The sequence below is a fragment of the Ochotona princeps genome, chromosome 19, assembly GCF_030435755.1.
Source record: "Ochotona princeps isolate mOchPri1 chromosome 19, mOchPri1.hap1, whole genome shotgun sequence".
NCBI classification, from domain to species: domain Eukaryota; kingdom Metazoa; phylum Chordata; class Mammalia; order Lagomorpha; family Ochotonidae; genus Ochotona; species Ochotona princeps.
Genome location: NC_080850.1, coordinates 5,980,466 through 6,007,329, shown reverse-complemented (window position 1 = coordinate 6,007,329; position 26,864 = coordinate 5,980,466). Strand labels below are relative to the sequence as shown.

Below are 26,864 nucleotides of genomic sequence, written 5' to 3'. Positions count from 1 at the left end.
TTTATCTTACTTGAGAAAGTTACAGAGAGAGAGAGGGAAAGACAGAGAGAGGATTCATGTGCTGATTCACTACCCAAATAGCCACAATAGCCAGAGCTGGGCTCTGAAACCCAGCGCCAAGAGCCTCCTCTGGGTTCCCCACATGGGTGCAGGGGTCCCAGGACCCAGGGATCATCCTCCACTGCCCTCCCAGGCCACCAGCAGGGAGTTGGACTGGAAGTGGAGCAGCAGAGAGAAAAACTGGTGAACATTTGAGATGCTGGTGCTGCAGGCAGAGGACTAGCTTGATACACCACTGGGCCAGCCCAAAAGGGGTTTTGTACCAGTAGCACCTGCTGGGTTAGGTCTAAGGGTCACATGCCAAACAAGTGCACAGCAATAATAAAGCATTCAGGTATGCAGCCACCACTCAGCTCTCCGGATCTGGCTTCCCCTCGTTTCAGTTATGGGGACACCCCGCGTGTGGGGGCAGGGGGAGGAGGCTGTGCAGGAGCCAGATCACGGCTTTGGCCGACTGTCATTTTTCGGAGGGTTTCTATGTATCCAGTATGGGGAGAAGGCGGAGGGGTGTTCACCAGGCCAGAGTAGGCGGAAATAACAACCGAAAATGACAAAGGGGAATCTTAGCAGCGAAAAAGCTGTTAAGTTCTGCAGTTAGGCTTAAACGCAAAATGAACCATAGGAAAGCAGGATATGCTTAGGGGACAGAAAGGCACCGAAAGCCCCTCCCACACTAAAATCATCACTGTGTGCCAGCAGCAGGCACAAGAACTTCAGGATCTTCAGGACCAGGAGGAACACAGACTGAGGGCCCCACATCCAGCGGCCATCACACACAAGCAGGAAGAGGCTCTATCCAGTGCAAGCAAGAACACTGGCAAGGTGTCCAGGCACAGTTCCCAGGCAGAGGGCACTTTCCTGAGTGCCATCAGGACAAAGATACAACTCTGAGAAGAGTCAAGCAAAGATGGGCCCTTAGGGTCATGTGTTGGAGGCCGGCAGGTTACACCGCTGGCAATGCAGACATCCCATGTCAGAATGCCACTCCACTTGCGATCCAGCTCCCTGCTAATGAGCCCCAGAAAACAACAGAAGAAGGCCCAAGTGATTGGGCTCCTGCTCCCACGTAAGCTCCAGCATCAGTCATCAGCGGCCATTTCCAGCAGAGGAAGACCTCTCTCACTCTGCCTCTCAAACAAGTCACTTAAGTATTTACAAGGAAAGAGATAAAGTTTTGAAGACAAGAAAAAGATGCGCCCGCAGAGAAGGGCAGACAACACATGAGGGCAATCCCAATGCCACAGCAGAGTCAGCTGTACAGCCGCAGGACCTGCGTTGGGGGGGTAGGGGAAGGGCGTTGCCTCCTCACAGACTGCTGTGGCTCAGAGGGGAGCCAGCAGCGGACATCTAGAAGACCAAGCCCCTCCAGGTAAGGATTTCTCTGACTCATTTGGGATCTTGCTAAAATGATCTGTAAGTGCAGGGTGTGGCTTGGGACTAGGCGAGGGGGTCGGGGTTTGGTACCTCAGGGTATAGATCCCAATCAAGTTAAGGGCAGCCAGTCTGGGAGCATTAGCCCAGCTGGAGTCAGAGAACTCTACTAAGCCACAGGCGCCTCCTGAGGAGGAGGGTGGCTGTCTTCAGAAGAAGATGCTCCTCCCGCGCTTATCCAGGCGAGCAGAGAAGCAGGATGTGCCCGCCCGCTGGAAGGTGTCAGTATCGCCCAAAGCACTCCCAGCTCTGAACTGACTCTGGGGAGGCAGCCAGCAGCCAAGTCCTGCTACAACGCGCGCGCGTCTAGATTTAATCAGCTCTGCCCCACCCACTCCTCCACAAAAGCTCCCTGCCCCGGCTTCCTCCAGGCGAGAGGTGACTGCACTATTCGAGGGCCGCCCCCCCCGACTCCGCCCTGCGCCCCCACCGCCACATGACTCACCCCTACAGAATCAAATCTGCGCCCTGCAGCTCCGCAGGCATCAGTCCCTGACCTTCCTCGCTCTACCTCAGCCCCAGGGCACCTTTCCCACCTCACCTCGCCCCCTTGGGCGCCACCCCCAGCCCTGGTCCCAAAGCTGTCTCTGGCCCTCCATCAGGTGTGTCCCCAACTCCCCACGCTATCCCAGTCCCCACCGCCTCGGCCCGACCGCAGCATCCCGCGGCCTCTCTCGAGAAACATGCCTCGAGTCAGTTCCATCAGGGGGTGTTTCGGGTGGCCCTCTCCGAGGCTGAGGTCCCCTAAGCACCCCTCCCCCGCTTTGTCTCGCCCTGCGGCGCCAAGTGAAGTGTCGGCTGCACAGGAAGTGCTCGCAAACGCGACCATGCTGGGCTGGGGGCAGTCCCCGGCGGGGCTCACAGACTCCATCTGCAAGGAAAGGTCCGGTCAGCCGGGGGCAGGACCGGAGCGCAGGACCGCGCAGCCGTCAGCACCCTCCCAAGCGTTGGCTGTGCCGTCCGGGGCCGGCGTGCTTTCCTTTCCGAGCAGCGGCACGCGCCCGGGGCCACCCAACTCCTGCGCCCTCACCTTGTAAACCTTGCCGAAGGCGCCGTCGCCCAGCTCGCCCACGATCTCCCAAACCTCGTTGGGGTCCAGGTCCCGGCGGACGTGCTCATATTCGCGGGACTTTCTCTTCTCGAAGGTGGATAGGCGCAGGATGCGGCGGAAATTGGCGAAAGCCATGGCCGGGGGGCGCGCGAGGTGGCGCCTCCGCGGGCTCGGGCTCCGGCTCGGGCTGTGGCTCCGGAATCGCAAACAGGGAGAGAGCTGGCGGACGCCGAAGGAGTCAAGGATTCTCCTCAGACCCGCCCTTCGCGACAGCCGGACTCGCGTCAAGTGCGCCGTGGGCAGTGCCGCGGCGGGAACACCCGGAACCGCGCAGGCACCCGCGTCCCCGCCCCCGCCCTGCCCGGTGCCCCGGGCCGCCCCTGGAGTGCCCGCCCCGCTCGCGCCACGCCCCCGCCCACTCCAGCCCGATCGCCCCGGGAAGCGTTCCGGGGACCCGGCCCGGCGACCGCCCACCCTCTCGGCTCCACCTGCGGCTCCGGGGCGACGCCCGGAGACCCCCTAATTGGCTGAGGGCGCTCGGGGCTCCGCCCGTCGCCGCGGGGCACTCTGGAAACTGTAGTCATTGTGCACCTCGGGCCTCGAGCCCAGATCAGAGCTTCAGAAAGCTTGGGGAGACCCCTTCGACTGGACTGTTGCAGGTCGGCGCAGGATGCACGTCGAAGCTCCCAAAATGCTTGTGGGAGCGAGAGGGGAAGTGACCCGGCCTGGCGCGAGCTCCCACTAAAATTGTTGTCAGTGCCAAAAAAGTGAACCCCCTCTGAGCTCCCCGATGGCCCCGAAACCCCTCTGCCAGGCTGTCTGGAAGCCCCCCTCACCCTCCCTCCACACTTTAAAGCTGAGAACGCAGGGCGGACACGGGGACAAGAGCCCGACCCCCAGGGCACACATGCTGGCGGGCCCTTGGCGGCCGGTTCCTCGGCGCGGTGCTGCCTCCTAGTGCGTGAAGTGCGGCTGCCTTGCAACTCAAGCCATCCCAAGTGACCACCACAGAGGCTGCCCCAGAGCGCTGGGAGCCAGCGGCAGCTCTGGGGTTTACGAATCTCCTGCTTCTTTTTAAAGTTAGTAGGGCCAAGCGCGATGGCTCGGTGGCTAAATCTTCGCCTTATAAGCGCCAGGATACCATGTGGGTACCAATTCGTATCAGACCTGCCCAACTTCCCATCCAGCTCCCCGCTTGTGGCCTGGGAAGGCAGTGGAGGGCAGCCCAAAGCCTTGGGACCCCAGAGGGGGCTCCTGGCTTCGGATCAGCTCGGCTCTGACCATTGTAACCACATGGAGACTGAACTAGCAGATGGAAGATATTTCTCTCTGTCTGTCCTTCTGTCAACCTGCCTTTCCAATAAAAATTAATCAATCTATAAAATAAAATATTTGTTTATTTATTTTCATTTGATTTGAAAGGCAGAGGAAAAAAGGCACAATAGATCTTCCACTCCCTGGTTTACTTCCCAAATCTCTTGGGACACCCAGGGCAGCGCCTGGAACTTGGAGTCATGCAGGTGTCCCATGCAGGAGGCGGAGACGCCCCAGCCTGACTCACCATCCTGTCACCTCCCAGAAAATTGTATGCGCTGATTGACCTGCAGCAGAGTAAGCGGGACTTGAACGCGGCACTGTGGTGTGGCATGTAAGCAGCCCACGCGCTGGTTTAACTCACTGTATCACACGCCCACCTGTTTTTGTTTTTGTTTTTTTTTTGAAGAATGTCATTGAGGTTCAGTTGACTTTCCGTAAGCAGAACATCCAGTGAGGTTTGATAAAGCTGTGCTCTCACCACTATCAGAACTTTCCAGTCACTCCCCACACCTCCTCACACACCCATCCACACTGCCCATGACCCTGTGACCTCTGTCCCGCTGGCTGCACCACATCCAGGGATCAAACTCTCTGCCTTATCATGTAGGTGCAGCATGTTAGTGCCGGAATTCAGATGTCACCAGGATTCATCCATTCAGTTGTTGATGGGCAGTTGTTTCCAGTCTTTGCTGATAAGGATTGGCGCCAATAGCTAATTCAGGTGATGCGTTTGGAAGCCATGCTTCCCCCACCCATGTAATCCTTTCTAACCACATGCGACACTCACCTATCATTACCTGGAACTTGGGAGAGGGCGGTATGGCATTGTTGTGTAATGACTCCACTCACAAGCCCCCACAAAAACCCCTGATAGCGAGGGGCTCTCTCTTTTGGTCGCATGCCTCCATTGCTCTTACAGGCCAACTCTTGGACTTCCCAGCACCTGCTTGCTCTCTGGCTTCCTAAGGACAGACTGAGGACAGATAGCTCTTGAACACAGACCTTGCTTACCTGTATTCCTCACCCTCCATTCACACCTTGGGTGAGTCAGTGAAGGTGCAAATTCTAAGATGCTTTGTATTTCTGGTTTGTGTACTATCAGGAGTTCCAGGAGAGGTGAGGCCGAGCAGTAATGGAATATGGACGGAGAAGCCTTGTGTGTCCAGGTTGTTCGCTGCGTGTCTTTTAAGATAGTTTATGTTGCTGGGAAAGCTGGAACATAGGTCTTCAGTTTAACAGGCGGACTTCACAGTAATGACCATTTATTTGTTCCTCTCAAGGTTTTGATTCAGACTAGATAGCCATGACATGGACTTGCCACTTGCTAATTTCTAGTAAGCCCTGCTGTCACCAAGTGTGGTTAAGAAAGATGCCTTAATACATCCCACACTTATCTGCCATGTTCTCTCTCACACCCCACAACAATATCGATATTTTGTATAAATCTTCGCAAGAATATAATAGAATTTAGGACCTGCTTTGCTACAGTATGGACCCTTGGCATTTGAGAAGGTAGCAGGGACAGGAAGGTCGCTCTCATTTTCCCCTCCGCAGTCCCACCAGCTCCCCTCCAGCAGACCCCAAGATCCGCATTGGACAGGTGTCCTCTCCGTACCAAAGCAAAGGATGCAAAAACACAGCAGCACCAGAACGAGTGAACAGGTGTCACTTTCCGCATTTATTTCCACGAGGTCATTCGTTTCTTCCAGTCACATTTCTTTTTTCTTTTTTCTTTTTTTAAGATTTATTTGTTTTTACTGGAAAGTGAGATATAGAGAGGAGGAGAGACAGAGAGGAAGATCTTCTGTCCAATGATTCACTCCCCAAGTGGCTGCAGTGGCCAGAGCTGCGCCAAAGACAGGAGCGTCTTCCAGGTCTCCCACGTGGGTGCAGGGTCCCAATGCATTGGGCCGTCCTCAACTGCTATCCCAGGCCACAAGCAGGGAGCTGGATGGGAAGTGAAGCTGCCGGGATTAGAACTGGTGCCCATATGGGATCCCGGGGCTTTCAAGGCGAGGACTTTAGCCACTAGGCCACGCCGCTGGGCCCTGCTTATGTTTTTTAAGAATTATTTATTTTTATTGGAAAGGCAGGTTTACAGGGAGGAGAGACTGAGGAAAAGAGCTTCTGTCTTCATTCCCCAAGTGGTCACCACTGCCAGAGCTGAGCCATCTGAAGCCAGGAGCCTAGAGCTTCCTCTGGGTCTCCAACATAGGTGCAGGGTCCCAAGGCTTTGGGCCATCTTCCACTGCTTTCTCAGGGCAAAAGAAGGTGCTGGATGGGAAGTGGAGCCACCGGGACACAAACCAGCACCAATACAGGATCCTGGCATGTGCAAGGCGAGGATTTAGCCGCAGTGCAATCATGCCAGGCCCCACAGGTGGAGTTTTGCAGACATAGGGCAGTTCTAAGACAATCTTGTCTGATGATGCTCATCCAGTGAGGACCCTGCGTAAGCCAGTCCCCAGGGCAGGAACGCTGTGCTGGTACGGAGTAGGTCTCATTCGTGTGCTGCCCTTTAGTCCTGCAGCTGAGGGATAACTTCCCAAAGACTATACTGGTTTTATTTTTAATTTTTTAAAAGTCTTTATTTTATTTTTTTTTACTGGAAAGACATGTATGGAGAGGAGGCAAGATGGAGAGAAAGATTTTCCATCTGCTGATTCACTCCCCAAGTGTCTGCAACGGCCCGGGCTGAACTGATCCGAAGCCAGAAGCCAGGAGCCAGGAGCTCTTCCGGGTCTCTCATGCAGGTACAGGGTCCCAAGGCTTTGGGCCGTCCATGGACGGCTTCTCAGGCCACAAGCAGGGAGCTGGATGGGAAGCTAGGCTGCTGGGACATGAACCAGCACCCATATGGGATCCAGCTTTCAAGGCGAGGACTTTAGCCGCTAGGCTACTGTTATGGGGTGCAGCCTGTGATAGCCAGCACCCATTGACAGTGGGCAAATGAAATTTGGCTGTGTCCCCCAACCTCTGTCCTGAAGGTGGGTCCTAACAGCAATGGAATGATAATTCCATCCTCAACCACTTCCCCCACATCCTAAATGAGCCAGGATATTGGAAGTCCAATTAGTCTAGGTGTTTTTAGCTACCAGCCCTGTTCCTGTTCCTGCCCATCCTAACGAGCATTAATCAACTCTTTGCCCACAACACTCAGGTATTTGCTCCTGCCCACCTGTGACTCACCTATCAACTGAGAGGGGACGGTATTGCATTGTCATGTAACCACTCCCCTTACAAGCCCCTTTAAAAGGCCCATGAAGCAGTGGCTCTCACTCTTTTTGGCCCGGTGCTTCTGTTATGCTAGCATCTCGACTCTTGGCTGACCCAGGACAGGTAATCCCGAGCATGGTTCCTGTGTACTGCTTAAATGAGGCAATGGTTATAGTAATGTTGTTTCTGCTTTGTGTACTATCTGGAGTTGCAAAAGGGGTGAGGCCAAGCAGTAGTAGAATGTGGGCAGAAAAGCCAGGGAAAAGTGAATGTCTGTAGCTTTGTAAGTGTGTCCAGGTTCATTGTAAGTGTGTCCTGGTTATTTGTTTGATGTCTCTTAGGATAACTTATATTGCTGGGGAAGCTGGGACATAGGTCTTCAGCTTAATGGATGGACTTAAGGATGATGACCATTTGTTTCTTTTGGGATTATGATTGGTTGGATTATGATTGGGTAGATTGCTGTATGGACTTGTGATTTGTTACTGTGTTCTATTATCACCAAGCTTGGTTAATAAAGACTCCTTAATAAGCCTTAGACATGTCTGGTGTGATCTCGCTCGCACCCTGCAACACTACCATGTGCGCTGGATCCTATATGGGTGCTGGTTCTGATCCCAGCACCCCAGCTTCCCATCTAGCCCCCTGCTTGTGTCCTGGGACAGCAGTCAATGGATGACCCAAAGCCTTGGGACCCTGCACCCACGTGGAAGACCTGGAAGAGGCTGCTGGCTCCTAGCTTCGAATTGGCTCAACTCCAGCTATTGCAGTTTCCTGGGGAGTAAAACAGTGGGTGGAAGATCTTCTCTGTCTTTCCTCCTCTCTGTGTATCTGACTTTCCAATAAAGTCTTTTTTTTTGCATCGCAATAGGCCCTGCTGATTGATGGAAACATAAGGCACCATGTTTTGCAGGGTGGGGCACGGGCAGACAGGAACAGAATGCAGGCATTTTTGTCTAGTGTCTCTTGAGGATATGAACATCTTGGGGTCTCAGTGTCTTACTCTGTAAAATGGGTATAGTACTCTTTCACGGGGTTGTTGTGAAGATGGAATGAGATAATTTTTGGATGCACAGCTTTGATGATGATGGTGACGAAGGCAGTCTACAGACAGGTACCTCTCGTTGGCTTTGGAAAGTCTCAAGTTTTATGTCTGTACACTTTCCTCTACTCGCATGTTCCTGTTTGGAAGACCCAATTATATGGAGTTTAGGATTTTTTTTTACCATTTCCTTCTTGCTTCGTCATGTTCATAGATACCAGTCATTGTTTTTGTTTGTTTTTCAAAGATTTAGTTGTTTTTCGGAAAAGCAGATTTTTGCAGAGAGAGATCTTCCATCTGCTGGTTCACGGTCACAACAGCTAGAAGTGAGTCGATCCAAAGTCAGGAGTTAGGAGCTTCTTTGAGGTTTCCCACATAAGTATGGGGGCCCGAGGCCTTGAGCCGTCCTCCGTTGTTTTCCCAGACTGTAAGCAGAGAGCTGGAGCAGAAATGGAGCAGCTAGGATGTGAACAAATGAGCACATGGGATTCTGGTGCCGGGGCTCAGGCTTGCAGGCAGAGGGTTAGCTAGTTGGCCACCCCAGTGCTCTGCCCCCAGCTCTATTCCCCTGTGCTGACTTGAAGGTGGTTTTTCTGATCTATTGATCTATGGCTCTGTCTTTTCTGCTGTAAAACCCAGCCATCAAAGTTTCTTTTTTCTTTCCCTTCGAGCATTTAATTTCAATTATTGAACTTTTCACTTCTAATTATGGAATTTCTGTCTTTTTTCAAGTAGTGTAGCTCACTTTTAGATCCCTTAGGTTCTTGGCTCTAGGCTTCAGCCTGGCCTGGCCCCAGTGGCATGTGAAGTGAACCAGGAGATAGGAAATATTTGCTTTCAAAGAAAATAAATAAATAGCTTCCTGTCCCTTGCAAGCCTTCTTTGAAAAAGATTTATTCACTTGAAAGACAGAGCAGCATGAAAAGAGAAAAAAAAGAGAGAGAGAGAGAGATCTTGTATTTGCTAGTTTCACTCTCAAATGGTCAAAACAGCCAGGGTTAGGTCAGGTCCAAGCCACAGTCCAGAACTCCATCTGTGTCTACAGACAGGTGACAGGGATCCAAATATTGGAGCCACTTTCCGCTGCTATTCCAGATCCACTAGCAGAATGAACTGGAAGCAGAGCAACGCGAACTCAAACCAGCATTCTGATGTGGGAGGCTGGCAGCCCAAGTGGCAACTTAATGCACTGCACCACAACACGGGCATCACAATCATTTAAAAGTGTTTCGCTATTACTTAAAAAAATGTAAACAGAGTGGGTGTTGTGGCGCAGCAGGTTAAGTCAACACTTGGGATTGCCTAGGATCAAGTTCCCTGTACTTTGCTTCCAATCAAACTCCCTGCTAACATTCACCATGGGAGGCAGCAGGCGAAAGCCCACGCACTTGGATCCCTGCCACCCGCAAGGGGACCTGCATGGAATTACTGGCTTACAGTTTCTCAGCCACAGGTGTCGTGAAGTAAACCAGCGGATGGAAGCAAAATCAAAAAGAAAAATCCCAAAGTTTAAAAAAGTCACTGCTTTTCTGTCTGCTTCAAAGATAGCTTAGATCAGATCAAAACACTAAGCATTGCTTACATGGAGTTAATCTCGGGGAGCATTCGTTCGTACAGATATTTCCCCAGGACCATATGTCACAAGAATCAAAACAGAAAAGCCCACCAACTGAAAACAAAAAGTTGGCTTAGTTCTTCAAATTGTCATCAAAAAGGGAACTGGCCTGACCTCGCCAGCAGGTGACCTCAGAACCACACTAAAACTCTCTTGACCCGTAGCCACCACTATAAAAATACAGCCCCAGGGGGCCTCGGGCTGAGTTCTGGCCTGCTGATTCGCGCTTACCACCTGAACCGGCAGAAAACCTCTTGTTCCTCCAATTCCTCCTCCTCTTCTTTTTCTTCTTCTTCTTCTTCTCCTCCATCTTATAAGGTTTACTTATTTGAAAAGCAGTGTTGACAGAGAGGGAGGGAGAGAGAGGGGAAGAGACAAAGAGAGAGAGATTCCATCCGTTGGTCCACTCTACAAATATTGCAAGCAACACCTGGGCTGGGCCAGGCTGAAGCCAGGAGCTTGGGTGTCCATCTGGAGTGCCCATGCAGATGTCAGGGGTCTGAGCACTTGGGCTTTCATTCACTGCTTCCCAGGCTTGTGAGTAGAAGCTGATTGCAAGTGGAAAAGTGGGGACTCAAACTGGGTGCTCTATTAAAGGGTATGCCTGCAACCAAAAGTGTTGGTTTAACCCACTGTGCCACCATGCTTGCCCCAATCTCCTTCATTTGCTTCTCTGAATTTCAGAAGAATCTGATCTTTAACTTTCAACTCTCAGCTCTGCTAGCAATCTCTTTATGTTAATCAATCAAACAATCAACACTTAAAAATACAAAATGGCAAGCATGATTTTTTACAATCTGTACCTGGAAGTTTAGTATCTGAAGTGTTCACAGCTCATTCTGTAGTTTTTGGTGTTTTTTTTTTTTTTTTTTTGTAAGATTCATTTATTTTTATTGGAAAGTCAGATATACAGAGAGGAGGAGAGACAGAGAGGAAGATCTTCCATCCAATGGTTCACTCCCCAAATGGCCGCAATGGCTTGAGCTGAGCTGATCTGAAGCCAGCAGCCAGGAGCCTCTTCCTGGTCTCCCACGCAGGTGCAGGGTCCCAAGACTTTAGGCCTTCCTTGACTGCTTTCCCAGGCCGCAGGCAGGGAGCTGGATGGGAAATGAGGCCACTGGGATTAGAACTGGCACTCATATGGGATCCTGGCGTGTGCAAGGCAAGGACCTTAGCCACTAGGCTACCATGATGTTGTATTTTATTTCTGCTGTTTCTTCTTTTGAAGTTTTTTTTATTTAATTTGAAATGGCAGATTTACAGAGAGGATGTCAGAGAGATTTCTGTCCACTGGTTCACTTCCCAAGTTGCTGCAGCGAGAGCAGAGCTGATCTGAAGCCAGGAACCAGCAGCTCCCTCTGGGTCTCTCATGTGAACGCAGTATCCCAAAGACCTGAAGCCATTCCCTGCTGCTTTCCCAGGTTTCAAGCAGGGAACTGGATCAGAACTGGAGTAGCTGGGACTAGTAACGCACCCGTATCAGATATTGGCACTGCAACGTACAGGATTAGCCTGTTGAACCACCACACTGCTTCCAATTCACTGTGCACTTTTTTCCTTATTTGTTTAATTTCTTTGGCAAATTACTCCTGGGATTTCAGCGAACCCCAGAGTACCAAGTGTGACCTGCTAAAGGACACATGTGGACGCTTGGCCAGAAGACTGGATGCAAGTTCAGTGTCTGCTCCTGGCTCCAGGCAGGGTCCCTATGCCCACTGCATGAAGTTAAGTGTGAGGTGCAGACATGAATGGGTCATTCCAGTTGGGGTCCCTTTTGTCGCTTTCCTTGGGCTGTCTGCTCAATGCTACTGCAACTTTCCTTACAGATTTTTGGAGACAGGGGAGAGGTTGTAACCTTATGCTGATGAGCTAATCTTTTGAAGCTCTGGCTCTTTAAATGATGCTGCTCTCCCGCTTGGGGTTTACTACTGGGTTTCCCTGTACCCCACAGATGAGAACTGTCTTCCTTCAGCCCCTCAGTGCTGCTTGCCGACCTCATCCCTAGCACCTTTAGTGGGGGGAGTTCACCCACGTAGCCCAGTTCAGCCTTGTACTCAAATCATAACTGTGTTGAACGAGTTTATACAACACGGTGACCATCCGTTCCCGGAAAGTTTCATGTATCCTCCAGAAAGCCATGTGGGTCAGATGTCTTTATTTCTCATTTCAGCACTAACTTTTTGATTACCGGTTATGGTTCTTGGTTAAGGGAGCCTCTGTCTTGCTGCTTTCCTCCCCAAATGACCACAACAGCTAGAACAAGGCACGGGTCCGAAGCTGGGAACCAGGAGCTTCTTGTGGGTCTCCCACGTGGGTGCAGAGGCCCCAGGCCTTGAGCCATGCTCTGCTGACTTGCCAACCACTAGCAGGGAGTTGCGTTGGAAGTAGAGCAGTCGGGACTCCAGTTGACGCCCATATGGGTATTTAGCCACTGCGCTGGGACCTCCATCATTGTTTTGAAGAGGTTCATCAGGGTCAAGTTTGACTCCCTGGCCCCTGGTTGAGCTGATGTAGACTCTGCGGGGCAGTAGCCTGATTGAAGTCATTGGATTCCTGCCCCCCTCCCCCCATGTGGGAGAGCTGCTCTGAGTTGCCAGCTCCTGACTTCTGCCACTGGCTATTGTGGGTGTTTGGAGAGTGAACAAAGTTATGGGTCTTCCCTCCATCTTTCTTTCTGTCTTTTAAATTAATTTTAAAAAGAAATGATTGATGGTGTGCGCTGCAGTGCAGTCTGGCCCTCCCACCTCCTGTTTCAGAGTGATGGTTTGAGTCCCAGCCACTCCAGCTTCAGATCCAGCTCCCTGCGAAGGTACCTGGGAAACAGCACGCCTTGGCTGTCACCCACCTGGGACACCTGCGTGGAGTTCCTGGCTCCTGCCTTTGTCCTGGCTCACTTCCCACTGTTGTGGTCACTTGGGGGAATAAACCAACAGGTGATGGAGGACCTCTCTGTCTCTCCCTGTCACTCTTTCAAATAAATAAGAAAATAATCTAAAAACATAGTGTCTCTGAAATGCACATTCCAGTGGTCAACAGGTGAGCTGCGCTGCCTGGGATTCATTACCACATAAGGTGATGATGCTATGGCAGTGGGAAGCGAATGCAGCTACAGCGAGACTGGTATTTAGCTGCTCTGTGCAGCAGTAGAATGGGGAGTCCAGGAAACATTGAGGCGTGTCCCTCACCGCCTCCCGCTTTGGAACCTTGGGCCCCAGGGAGGCGGTGGAGTTTTTTAGCAGGTGGGGGGGCCCAGAGGGAAGTGAGGTGATGAAGTCATTGAGAGTGTAGTTCCCAGGGGACCCTGGCCAGGCCTCTCGAGAGGGTTGTTCTAAATGAGCAAGCCTGGCGCCTCCCTGTCTTTGGCTTCCCCCTCACTGTGTGTTCTCCCTCTCTGGCATGCTGGCCCACCACCGTGATGACATCTGTCATGGATTGTTCTCCAGTGCTGAGCCTATGCCAGTGTACACCCTTTGAGCTCTTGAGTTGTGAGCCAAAGAAAACTCTTTTTAAAGAGACAATGTCTTTAATGTATTGGAAAGGCAGAGTGACAAAGAGACACACACAGTGAGAGAAAGAGGGAGAGATCTCCCAGGCACGGATTCTATCCCCACACAGATAGACTGGGCTAGGCTGAAACCAGGAGCCGGGAACTCCAATTGGGCTCTCCCATGTGCGTAGCAGGGCCATCAGGCACTGCTTTCCCAGGCGCATTGGCAGAGAAGTGGATTAGAAGTGAAGCAGCTGGGACGCAAACTGGCGCTCTGGTATAGGATGTTGGCATGGCAGGCATGGGTTAGCCCACTTTGCCACAATGCCAATTGCTACTACTCTTCTCTATAAAGTACCTAGGGTTCACATGCGTCATTATTGTCAGAGAAAATGGACTAGTGGGTGCAGTTCTCCCCTTTGGGTGTGTTTGAAATTTTCCATTGTAAAAAGCAAAGTATAAGAAAAAAAGATCAGCCTATGGGATTACGTCATGGAATAATAAAATTTATTTTGTTGTTTTTTCTTTAAAGTTAGATATATACAGAGAGGAGGCGAGACAGAGAGAAATATCTTCTGTCCAATGGTTCACTCCCCAAGTGACCTCAATGGCCAGTGCTGCGCCAATCCTAAGCCAGGAGCCAGGAACTTTATCCGGGTCTCCCACGTGGTTGCAGGGTCCCAAGGCTTTGGACTGTCCTCGACTGCTTTCCCAGGCCACAAGCAGGGAGCTGGATGGGAAGTGAGGCTGCCGGGATTAGGACCAGTGCCCATATGGGATCCCTGCGCATTCAAGGTGAGGACTTTGGCTGCTAGGCTATGGCACCAGGCCCCAGGAATAATAAAATTTATTAATCCATTGTTTATAAAAAAAAAATTTATGCTATTCTAGTCCAATTTACTGCTTTGTTTTCTGGTTCACTGATTTTGGGTTTTTTGTTTTAAATTATTTCTTCTCTGGGGTCAGCATTGTGGCACAATAAGGTAAGCTTCTGCCTGCAGTGCCGGCATCCCATATGGGCCCTATTTGAGTCCTGGCTGCTCTACTTCCAATCCAGCTCCCTGCTATGGCCTGGAAAAGCAGCAGACGATAATCCAGTCACTGTGCCCTGCACTCATAGGAGCTCTGCCTCCCAGTTTTTGCCTGAACCAGCTCCATTCATTGTGGCCATTTGGAGAGTGAACAAGCAGATGGAACACCACCCTCGTAGATCTGTTTTAAAAGTTTCTTCCTCTAGGGCCCGGCGGCGTGGCCTAGCGGCCTTAAGTCCTTGCCTTGAACGCCCTGGGATCCCATATGGGCGCCGGTTCTAATCCCGGCAGCTCCATTTCCCATCCAGCTCCTTGCCTTTGGCCTTGGAAAGCAGTTGAGGACAGCCCAAAGCTTTGGGACTCTGCACCCATGTGGGAGACCCGGAAGAGACTCCTGGTTCCCGGCATCGGCTCGGCACGCATCGGCCCGTTCGGCTCACTAGGGGAATGAATCATCGGACGGAAGATCTTCCTTTCTGTCTCTCCTCTCTGTATATCTGACTTTGTAATAAAGTGAATAAATCTTTTAAAAAAAAAGTTTCTTCCTCTCTTGAATGGGCATTGTGGCGCAGTACATAAAACCACCAGCTATGGGACTCTATGTTTGGTATATGCTTGCAATGGGGGAATCTCAACTGAACTTGAACTGTGGTTATGCAACAAGGTGGAGGAATCCACCATGGGGGGAGGGTTTGGGGAGGGGTGGGGAGAACCCAAGTACCTATGAAACTGTGTCACATAATACAATGTAATTAATGAATTAAAATTAATAAATAATAAAAAAGTAAAAAAAAAAACAAAACACCAGCTATGATGTCAACATCCCATATGGGCGCTGGTTTAAGACCCAGCTGCTCTACTCCTGATCCAGCTTCCTGCTAATAAGCCTGGACAAGCAGCAGACGAGGCCTCCAGTGCTTGAAGCCCTGCATCCACTTGGGAGACCCAGAAGAAGTTCCTGGCTCTTGACCTTGGCCCCAGCCCAGCCCAGGAGTGTGGAATACAAACCAAAGAACAGAGGATCTCTGCCCTCTCCTCTCTTTTTGTGACGGTTTCAAATAAATAAATACTATTTCCAAACAATTCTTCTGTTTTGATTTTGACTATACTTATTCCAAACTACTTCAGTTCTTCTATTTTTTCAGTGACTTTAAAGGCAGAAGAAAGTGAGAAAGAGAGAGGAGAGGTTCCATCTGCTGGCCCACTCCCCAAGTGTCTGCAACAGACAGGGCTGGACCAGGCAAAAGCCAGGAGGAGCCTGCACTCCATCTGGGTCTCCGATGCGAGTGCCAGGAAGTCACAAGTACTTGAGCTATCCCTGCCACTCAGGCTCAGTAGTAGCAAGCTAGATCAGAGGTCCACCAACCAGCATCCTACCCCACTGGGCTACAGCACCATCCCCTCAGGGCTTCTCTCATGTACTTGTCCAACTTATTTTCTTTTTAAAGATTTATTATCTTTATTGGAAAGGCAGGTTGACAGAGAGAAAGAATTTCCAACCTTTGGCTCAGTCTCCAAGTAGCCACAGCTGCCAGAGCTGATTAGATCTAAAGCCAGGAACTAGGAGGCTCTTCCAGGTCTCCCAAGCAGGTGCAGGTTTCCAAGGCATTGGGCCATCCTCTGTTGCTTTCCTAGACCTGAAGTAGGGAGCTGGATGGGAAGTGGAGCAGCTGCCACATGAGCTGGTGCCCATATGGGATCCTGGCACATCTGAGGCAAAGATTTAGCCACTGAGTCATTGCACCGGGCCCATTTGCTAACACATTTAGATAGTGAATACTCTAATAATCACACGAGCCATGGTGGCCAGGTTTTCACATGTTAGAGTAACACATATTTACTCATTTCTAAACCGTCTGATTTTCACAGAGAACTTGGTAGGCATTATCCAGTTAACAAGAGTTTCAAGATGTGCTGAGAGTGAGGCTCGAGAGCGGGGCGGAAGCAGCTGTCTCCCGTGGTCTCCTCACCTTGGCCACTGCCGAGCTTCTCAGGCGCTCTGTCCAGCGCTGTCCGGCACTCCGGTTCCGAGATGGAATGTTCCATTGTGTTCTCACTTGCTGGGGACTTCGGCTTCTTGAAGACCAAGATGAAACTGCGACAGGGCTCATTCCTGTGGTACTTGTACCTGGACAAGATCTACTGCTTGCTGTCGGTGAGGAATGTCAAGGCCTTGGTGGAGTACTTCCACCTGCTAGACGCACACCAGAGCAACACTTTGAATGGTCAGTGCCTCAGACCCGCGGCCTCTCTGTTTATAACATATGGGGTGGTACTGGAAACCGAGTGGTCAGCAGGTGCTTCCTTTGCCTTCCTGGAGAGCCAAGCTGCCAAGAGGGGCTTGCAGGAGAGGGGAGGACATGACTGCAGGCTATGCAGTACAGCTCAGGCTCCTGAGCCCCAGCCTGGGAAGGACTAGAAAACACTCGGTCACCATCACCCGCTGGAGTCCTGTTTCCCTCATTTAGAGGTGAGGCTTCTAGTGGTGGGGCCCAGCTCGCTGCTGCAGAAAGGAAGAGAGACAGTACATACCAAATGCTTGGCACAGGGCTGCCACGGGGTAAGGCCTTAACAGTTGCCAGTTATGGGGCCCAGCGTGGTAGCTTAGTGGCTGAGGTCCTCACCTCGCACACGCCAGGATCCCATATGGGTGCCAGTTCGTATCCCAGCGGACCGGCTTCCCACCCAGTCTCTTGGGAAAGCAGTTGAGGACAGCCCAAGGCCTTGAGACCCTGCACCCACGTGGGAGACCTGGAGGAGACCACTGGATCCTAGCTCCGGATCAGCTCAGCTCCGGCTGTTGCTGACACTTGGGTAAGGGGGGGTGTAAAACATCAGATGGAGAATCTTCCTCTCTGTCTCTCCTCTCTGTATGTCTGACTTTCCAATGAAAATAAATAAATCTTTAAGAAAAACAGTGCAGATTATGATTTTAATTATCTTTCTTGGCAGCTGAACCTCAGTCAGTGGGACATTAACCCTTAGACTGCACAAAGATTCTCCTCTTCCCCTTCTCCTCCTCCTCCCTCTTCTTTTTAGAAAAAGACTTATGTGTTTGAAAAGCACAGTGAGAGAGAAATATCTCCGATCTACCAGTCTCTTCCCAAATGGTTACCATGGCGGAGGCTGGGCCAGGCTAACGCCGGCTGCCTAGAACTCTAACTGGGTTACTCACATGAGTGCAGGAGCCCAAACACTTGAGTTATCTTTTCTTGTCTTCCCAGGCACCTTAGCAGGGAACAGGAGCAGGCACAAGTCAACCCAATATCACCTTAGCAGGGAGCTGGATGGGAAGCGGGGCTGCCGGGATTAGAACCGGCACCCATATGGGATCCTGGTGTGTTCAGGGCGAGAACTTTAGCCACTAGGCCACCGCGCTGGGCCCCAATCCAGTATTCTTAAAGGGAATGCCAGAGTCCCAAGTAACATCTTAGCCTGCTGTGCAACAACACTCACCCCCAGACTTGATTTCTGATTTGTCAGGTCAGAGTACACATTCCAGCTATCTGCATGAGTCCTTCTAAATGATGCCTGCTGCTAATGAGTGACTAATAAATGTTGAAATTCTCAGCCCTGCAGCTGAGTCTGTGAACCGATTAAAACATCTTGGCTGCTTTTCAGGACTGCGTATAAATAAGGCATTCTAACCTGCATGCATTCCAGCCCGGGAGGGAGAAGTGTGAGTTGTGAATATGGCGTTCCTTTCATGACAAGTTTTAAGCATCTATGGAGCAGGCAAGGTGGCATAGTAAGATAATCCTCTGCCTGCGGTGCCAGCATTCCATATGATGCTGGTTTGAATCCTAGTGGTTCCCCTTGCAGTCCAACTCCCTGCTTATGTATTTGGGAAAGCAGCAAAAGATGGTCTAAGTCCTTGGGCCTGGGCACTCGTGGGAGATCCTAAAGAAGCTGCAGGCTCCTGGCTCCTGGCTCCTGGCCTTGGACCAGCCCAGATCTGGCTTTTGCAATCTTCTGGGAAGTGAGCCAGGAGGTAGAAGATCTCTCTCTTTCTGTCTCTCTTCTCTTTCTCTGAAGCTGTCTCTCTCTCTCTCTCTGTAAAAAATCTGTAAAAAGAATCAATAAAAATCTTCAAAATTTTTTTACTTTAAAAAAAAGATTCATTTATTTTCATTGGTAAAGCAGATCAGATTTATAGAGAGAAGGAGATACAGAGAGAAAGATCTTCCATCTGCTGATTCACTCCCTAAGCAGCCACAATGGCCTGAGCTGTGCCAATCCGAAGCCAGGAGCCAGGAGTTCCTTCCAGGTCTCCCACGTGGGTACAGAGTCCCAAGGCTTTAGGCCGTTTCGACTGTTTGCCCAGGCCACAAGTACAGAACTAAATGGGAAGTGGAGCAGCTGGGACATGAGGATCCCGGTGCATGCAAGGTAAGGACTTTAGCCACTAGGTTATTGCACCAGGCCCAAAACATCATTTTTTCAAAAAGAAACCATTCAACGTTTAAAAACAAATGATAAAAGTGGGCACCTTTTTCTCATTATTTCGTCTTCATTCTTCCTTTAAAATAAGATTACTTGTTTGAAAGGCAGACCAATAGGGAGGAAGAGGCAGATCTTCCATCTGCCCATTCATTCCCCAAATGGCTGGATAGGCCAGTGCTGGGCCAGGGCCAAAGCCAGGAGTCAGGAGCTCCGTCCAGATCTTCTGTGTGGTAGTATCAGGGGACCAAGAACTTGAGCCATTACCTGCTGCCTTCCAGGCGCATTAGTAGGAAGCTGACGAACTGGGAGTTGAACTGACACTTTGCTAGTGTGGGGAAGCTGTGAGGCAAGTGGCAGTTTAAAATGTTACACTATAGGGCCCGGTGCCATGGCCTAGCGGTTAAGGTCCTCACCTTGAATGTGCCGGGATCCCATGTGGTTGCCGGTTCTAATTCTGGCGACCCTGCTTCCCATCCAGCTCCCTGCTTGTGGCCTGGGAAAGCCACTCCTCAAGTGACTGCAACGGCTGGTGCTGCGCCAATCTGAAGCCAGGAACCAGGAACCTCTTCCAGGTCTCCCACACGGGTGCAGGTTCCAAAGCTTTGGGCCGTCCTCAACTGCTTTCCCAGGCCACAAGCAGGGAGCTGGATGGGAAGTGAGGGTGCCGGGATTAGAACCGGCGCTCATATGGGATCCTGGCGTGTTCAAGGCGAGGCCACGCCACCGGGCCCACGAGGTACATATTTAGCGGGCCACAAGGGAGGCTTTTTGGTAAGTAACAGGCAGTGGGAAATCACGTGCAGACAAAACTGCACATTAGAACCCTGGTCACCCTCTGTCATCTGTGTGACCGACTGGGGACAGGCAGGACCAGGCTTGTGTACCTGTCGCACCATGATGACAGACGCGCAGCGATGTGGTTAACGAGTGCAAGGGCGGGGAGCTCCTCCCCTGCTCTCTCAGGAGTCGTTCTCGGAACGTGTCTGATGGCATATACACCAGCTCATACATAGGAGACCCGGCACTGCACCACGGAGGGAAGACCTGGCTTTGGAGTCAGACCCACACTTGAATCCCAGCTCTGCCTCTTGCTAAGTAATTGACGTGATTGTCATCTTTGAGGTCCTTTGCCCCTGGGCCAGTAGTGCTGCATCCCTTGGCGGTTCTGCAGGGACATCGCCTGAATCCAGACCCTGCAGCTTTATGAGCGGCCCAAGCAGCCAGCTTGCCCATGAGTTGCACAAGCTCATCACTAAGTGATGGCAACGCCCGTGGGGTTGTCAGCGCTTCCTGGGCTGTGCCTCTTAAAGTACCTAATATAGAAAGTGGGCAAGTCAGTTTCATTCCCTCTCTCCCACAGCCAAGTAAGGAATACAGAAACTTAAAAATATACATATTCATCTATTTTCATTTTATTTGAAGGAGATGGGAGAGGGGAAGAAAGAGGTGAGCATCTCGCATCAATGAGACTTCTAGTGGATGGCGGTGACTGAGTGTTCGCTACTGTGTCCCAGGCTTGGCTCAGGAGCCTAAGCTGAGCTGCACAGCTTGCACTCACATCCTCCCTGCTCCTGCAAGTCCCTCTCCTGGCAACCTGGCTCTGTGCTTCACCAGGAAGAGCCAGGGGCTTGGCCAGGTTGAAACTAAGAGCCTGAAACTCAAATCTGGGCCCCAGGTGTGCGTTGCAGGGCCTGAGTGTTTCAGCTGTCGCTTTCTGCCTCTCTGGGTGCCCGTCGGGACAGAGGCAGCTGGCTCCGACGCGGAGGAGCCAGGATCACACCAGGCACTCTGCTGTAGCTCTGAATATCCTGCGCAATGGGACTGCTTTGCCTAACACCTGCTCCCTGAGGCTTTTATGGAAAAAGAATGAATTGTTCATTTCCTGCTTTAATGCCTGTTACCCAACATCTCTCTCTCTCTGCTTTTCAGTGGAGACAAAAATCACCTCGGGGTCAAGGATCAGGGGAAGACGTCAGCATTGGTGTGAATGTGTCCCAGGTCCCCAGTGCGAATGAAGCACTCCCTTCTGTACATGAACATCCCTTTGTGCCTGTTTTACAGGGTGGTATTTTAATACATTCATGGAAAATGGAATTAATAAGCTTATTTTGGTGCAAACCAAAATCAGGGAAGCGTGTGGCACAGCAGTTCCAGTCACCACTTTGGGACAGCCTGGTTCCAGTCCTGGCTGCTCTGCTTCTGCTCCAGCTTCCTGCCAGTGTGCACCCTGAGAGGCAGCAATGAGAGGGTGGGTCTCCACCAGTCACATGGCCGACCTAGGAGTTCTGGGCTTCTGGCTATGGCCTAGAACAGCCCTGGGCTGTGCAGGCATTTGGAGAGCAAATGAGCTTGCTGTTGTTTCTCTATCAACCTTTCAAAGACAGTAAATAAAGTCAAACAAGTTAAGATTTAAAAAGCTGAAATGCACACTTTGCTAGTGCACATTTTCCGTGCGTTTTGGAAGCCCCCTAGGATGTTATCACCCTGCCTTTGTCAGGGGATGTGTGCACATCTTGCCAGCTCCATGGTGTGTATGAGCCGCAGTCAGGAGCAACGCCCTGCTCACCGTTGCATTTTAGACAGCCCCTGGGCACTGTGCTTCACCACACAGCCACAAGGGCAATTAAGGGTCTGAGGAACTGTGGAAGGTCAGAGCGAAGCCAGAGCCCAAATAAGACCATTATTCTTCCCTGGTCAACAAACCCTAGCTTGGAACACCCAAAATAATCCATCTCCCTGCCTGAACAGATGTGTTGTTCTACCACTTCCTCAAGCACGTGACCAACTTGAAACAGACACAGATCAAGACCGTGTTTGACATGTTTGACTGGAATGCAGTGGGCGAAATCGGCTTCGAGCAGTTCTATGTGCTGGTCTGTATACTGCTGTCACACCAGGCAAGTCACAGGTCAGGCATGCCGCGGCTGCTGAGCGTGTTGGCCTCAAGGGGGCGCCGAATCAGGAACGCATGATTACGCATGATTACTCTTGCAATCTGTCACCAAAAACAAGAGGGAGGAAGACGAAAGAGGCGTGTGGGGGTGTGCAGCGGCCTTATTTTGGCTCTTGAGTGGTCCGGCCATAACCCAAAAGCTCCCAACATCTGCCCAGGCTCTCCCTGCCAGTCGCTTCTCCTTGTAAAGATCTGATCTCTAACCACCTCCGTTGCTGGTAACTCAAAGGCCTTACTCCCTCCATGGTCCGTTTTCGGAGGATATTCTGAAGGGGGATGCACAAGGAGTTCACCCTCCTGTCCAGGACACAGACGAGGGGGAGGGGGGTCACCATTTTGTCATGAACGTCACGGATGACCACCAGGTGGCCACCGGAGGTAAGGAAAAGCACAGGGTAACTGGAGGGCTGAGACGTGATTCCCGCAGGTGCTGAAGTGGGACTTGACGTGGGCATGACAGAACCGTTCCCGACCCGAGCTGCTGCTTTCCACTTCATTTTGCTCTTCAGCTCCGGAGGGATGGCACCTGTAGCACCCAGTGCCCTTGTCTGACCAGTTTCTCTCCCTATAGAACCATCTGGAAGAACAATTTATGTACCGGCATTCCCGGCCTGTTTTTGACCTGCTTGACGTGGACGGGGAGCTGAGAATTGCAGCGCACAATTTCCACACATACAGATTTCTCTTCAATATCAAAAAGCAGGAACTCAAAGAGCTCTTTCATGATTTTGACATCACTGGTGACCGTGTAAGTGCCAATGGCCTGCCAGTTCTTGTAGCAGAGGGAAAAGCCCACTCCAAGGAGCAGACTGCATGGTTCTAGGAGCAGAGCAAAACCAGGGGGAGCAACAGGTCCCTGAAGAGGAAGGAGTACATGCTGCATCCTGTAAGGCATGCGCACGCGCACATACACAGAGACGTTTAGAAAAGGAAAGTGGGGGGAGGCGAGATAGGGGCTTAGGGTAGAGACACTTCGGCGTGACGGAGAGTCTTTACACAGGGTGAAGCACAAGAAGTATAAAAGGGGAGTGATATCAACTGGCCTTGGGGGAAGAGTTTCTCAGGTTAACTTGGTATACAAGAAGTAATCTGTGGTGAAGACATTGCATTCTGCTGATTCAAACAGCAAATTCGTGTTGGGCAAGCAAGTGGGAGATAAGGTGGGAAGTGATGGGGCACGCTGGGCAGCACCTGATGGGTCAACCTGAGAGGATCTGTTGGGAGCTGACCAACAAGACCAAAGTGACCCTGTGCCTTCAAGTCCCCAGTAGACGCTGCATTCCCTGGGTACAGGGCTGCTGTCAGAATACCAGCGTGTCCTCACTACCAAGCCCCTGCATCTCTGACTTCTAGAATAAGACATGATTCCAATCCCGTTACCATGTGGAAGAGAGTATCTGATCCTTCCCGCAATAATTTTTTTTGAAGTTTTATTTTATTTTATTAGAAAGTCAGATATACTGAGAGGAGGAGAGACAGAGAGCAAGATCTTTCGTCCAATGATTCACTCCCCAAGCGGCTGCAACAGCTGGGGCTGAGGCAATCCGAAGTCAGGAGCCAGGAACTTCTAAGTCTCCCACGCGGGTGCAGGGTCCCAAGACTTTGGGCCATCCTCAACTGCTTTCCCAGGCCACAGGCAGGGAGCTGGATGGGAAGTGGGGCAGTCGGGTTTAGAACTGGTTCCCTGGGTGGGATCCAGAGCTGCAAGGCGAGGACTTTGGCCCCTAGGCCACTGCAGTAGGCTCCCCAGCAATAATTTTTTTTTTCTCTTCTCTTTCCCAACAAAAGCGTCTTAACTACAAGGAATTTAAACTCTACACTATCTTCTCCATTGACAAATCTCAGGAGAGACAGAAAGCAGAGAAAGAAAAACATGATGAAAGAGAGAAGCAGCAAGAGAAGAAGGAGAAAGACAAAGGGAAGTGGAAGTCTCTGCTCCTAAGGAGACTGTCACGTCAAGTAGGTGTGAGTCCTCAGGGTCATTTGGAAAAAATGAGAATTGACTAAAATGGTTACCTTGTCTACAAATAAACTTAGAGTATCCAAGTGAGTATGTTTACCTTGCTTTACATATGGAGGGTCCATCTGCATCTCCTGTGTGGGTGGCAGGGGCCCAAGCACTTGGCTCGTCCTCTGCTGCTTTCACAGATGCATTGGTAGGGAGTTGGACTGCAAATGGAACAGTTAGGACTCAAACTAGTGCTCCTACGGAATGGCTTGTGCTACAGGCCGTGGCTTAGCCCACTGTGCCACCCCAGAACCTGGAAGCGTTTTCTGTGTTTTTTTTTGTTTTTTTTCTGGACACATTCCAGACTGCTGTTTCAGCTCACCCTTGCTTTATAGATCGCGGTGTATCCCAGTAATGCCCAAGGCCCACTGGCACGAGGCACCCACTGGCACAATGACTTCCTGCCGCTTGCCACTGACAACCCAACAGTCCTTTCCAGTTTCCTAATTTGTAGGCTCAGACCCCGTGCACACTGGGCCGCGGTACAGTGAGTGTCTCTAGCCACGTGCGAAGCTTTTAAGGAGGTTGTTTTCTTCCTGAAACTTGTATTACTCTCTGCGCAACAGGCACCTGAGCCAAATGTATTAGGATAAAATCATTAGGTGTCTTCGTGTATGATTACTGCCCTGAATAATCTGGCACTTGTGACTTCTCCCTCTCTGTGATGTTAGTAATGACAACCACATACTGTGGCCATGTGCTAGGCCAGCCATGCAGCTGTGTGACTTTATTTATACTTACAATCCTGTGAATTAAGCATGATTATCCTCAAAAAAGAGATGAGGGAATTGAGTTCCAGAGATATTTTTTTTTTTAAAGATTTATTTTATTTTTATTACAAAGTCAGATATACTGAGAGGAGGAGAGACAGAGAGGAATTGGAGCTGCCGGGATCAGAACCAGCGGCCATATGGGATCAAGGCGAGGACCCCAGCCACTAGGCCACGCCACCAAGCCCCAGAGAGATTTTTTTCTTTTGTTTTTAAACTGAATTCTTTTTTAAAATTAATTTATTTTTTATTACAAAGTCAGATATACAGAGAGGAGGAGAGACAGAGAGAAAGATCTTCTGTCCGATGATTCATTCCCCAAGTGAGCGCAACGGCCGGCACTGTGCCGATCCGAAGCCAGGAGCCTGGAACTTCCTTCTGGGTCTGCAGGGTCCCAAGGCTTTGGGCCATCCTCTATTGCTTTCCCATGTCACAAGCAGGGAGCTGTATGGGAAGTGGAGTCACTGGGATTAGAACCGGCGCCCATATGGGATCCCGGGCATGTTCAAGGCAAGGACTTTAGCTGCTAGGTCACGCCGCCAGGCCCCCAGAGAGATTTCTTAATCTCTTACCCAAGAACATATAGCTCCTAAATAATGGGATCAAAATTCAAATTCAAGGTCAATTAGATGCCAAGAATCTGAAGTTTTAACAGATTCTCAGTTGTAAGCTGGCAGTTCATTGACTCTTAAATCCCTGACGCAGAATGTTCATTATACGAGATATAGAAGGTCTTAGAGGCATTCTAAGTTTGTCATTTGTAAGTTGAATCTGCAATAATGCAAATCACATTACTTACTATGAATACCTCTGTACTTACTTGAAGAGCTATGGGACTTTAACAGCATGCCTTTGAGCATGACTAATTTGTTTCACAGTCAAAATTTCTCTCTTCCCCCACAATGGTACTACACAGACTTAATGGAACTAGTGTTCCAAGGAGCCACAGTGAGACCTTAGGAAAGCTTCTCTCCTTTTGTCTTCTAGGGGCAGAGGGTGTCAAGTGCTTGGGCCCTGCACCCATGTGAGAGACCGATAGGAAACTCCAGGCTCCTAGCTTTGAACCAGCCCAGCTCTGGCTGCTGCGGGCACCTGGGGAGTGAATCAGAAGATAGAATCCCTCACTCTCTGCCTCTCCTTCTCTTTAATTCTGCCTTTCCAATAAACCATTCTTAATATTTAAAAAAAATTTGACATATTTTAAAATGTTTTTATTGGAAAGTCAGAGTTTCAGAGAGAAGGAGATACAAAGATTTTCCATCTGCTTGTTCACACCCCAAATGGCCACAATGGCTGTAGCTGAGCAGATCCAAATCTAGGAGTCAGGGGCTGCTTTTGGGTCTCCCATGGAGGTCCAGGGTCCCAAGTCCATAAGCAGGAAGGTGGATGGGAATTGGAGCAGCTGGGATATGAACCAGCACCCATATAGGATCTTGGTGTGTGCAAGGCAGGATTTAGCCACTGAGCCATTGTGTTGAGCCCAGAAACAAAATAAACCAAAAAACAAACTTAAAAACAAAACCAACCAAAAAACATCCCTAAAATTCAGTGCACCAAATGAGTCTTTTGGGATCAGGAATACGATCAAGGAAACTATCCATTTCCATTTCAGATCTTTTCCCCCTCATTTACATTATGATTTAATTATAAAAAATATTTGAAAGGCATAGTGAGGAAGAGGAATCTGTTGGCTTACTCCCCAAATGCTTCCAACAGCCTGGACTGGGCCAGGCCAACGGCAGGAACCCACACTCCATTCAGAGCTCCCGTGAGGGTAGCAGGGGCCCAAGCACTTAGATCACCTGCTGCTGCCTTGCAGGGGGCATCAACAGGAAGCTGGATGGGAAATGGCACAGCTGGGGCTCAAGCCAATGCTTGATAATAAGATGCACACGTCACAGGTGGCAGCTTAGCCATGTGTGCCACTCGTGACATCGTTTTAAAAAATGTGTGTGTGGCTTTCTAGGTAGTTGCCATTATTTCAACAACGAATTAACCCACGTTACTTGGGCCATGTGTATTTGTTTCTGGGTGGCAATAAGTTATTGTGATTCCGACTACTAAGTTTCTTGGTCCTGAATGCAAACAAGGGATCTGGGACCCAGCGTTAAAGGAACAGCGCCCACAGGGGGACACACACAGGTCCGATGAAGACAGGCTGCCCTTCCCTGCCAGCTTCAGCCCAGGGCATGTTCCCGTGCCATCTGTGTCAGCTACAAATAGAAACAAACTCAGGGATGCTAAGTGACATTGTTTCCTTTCCTTCAGCTAGCTGTCAAGGCTTATGGTTATCCTAATCCTTGGGCCACCAACACAGGAAGAGGGCACCTGGTCTGCACTGACCTTTGCTGCAGTGGGACAGTCGCACATCTGAGCAGTGCCTGCAGCACCAGACACCCAGACCAAGAACAGGATATTGGACATAGCAAGGGCACTTACT

General features: G+C 50.5%; 2 protein-coding genes across 2 annotated transcripts in view; one reads left to right on the top strand and one right to left on the bottom strand.

Annotated features, from left to right (window-relative positions):
* STK10 (serine/threonine kinase 10) overlaps positions 1-2,902 on the bottom strand; it is an 81,127-nt gene extending 78,225 nt beyond the window's left edge. Inside the window, exon 1 of the mRNA XM_058677863.1 lies at positions 2,522-2,902. Coding sequence (XP_058533846.1) covers positions 2,522-2,677 — 156 coding nt within the window. The 5' untranslated portion in view covers positions 2,678-2,902. The remainder of the gene's footprint in view (positions 1-2,521) is intronic.
* A 13,406-nt stretch (positions 2,903-16,308) lies between these two features.
* EFCAB9 (EF-hand calcium binding domain 9) lies at positions 16,309-23,690 on the top strand. The gene is made up of 4 exons (XM_012927668.2): positions 16,309-16,475; positions 21,442-21,590; positions 22,218-22,394; positions 23,435-23,690. The coding sequence occupies exons 1-4, from the start codon at positions 16,340-16,342 to the stop codon at positions 23,651-23,653; spliced, it is 681 nt and encodes a 226-aa protein (XP_012783122.2). The 5' UTR covers positions 16,309-16,339; the 3' UTR covers positions 23,654-23,690.
* Positions 23,691-26,864: the final 3,174 nt, after the last annotated feature.

Coding starts and splice junctions, on each gene's coding strand:
- EFCAB9 (XM_012927668.2), top strand. CDS start 16,340: ATGAAACTGCGACAGGGCTCATTCCTGTGGTACTTGTACCTGGACAAG. Junction 21,591..22,217: donor GTATACTGCTGTCACACCAG/GCAAGTCACAGG, acceptor CTCTCCCTATAG/AACCATCTGGAAGAACAATT. Junction 22,395..23,434: donor TTGACATCACTGGTGACCGT/GTAAGTGCCAAT, acceptor TCCCAACAAAAG/CGTCTTAACTACAAGGAATT.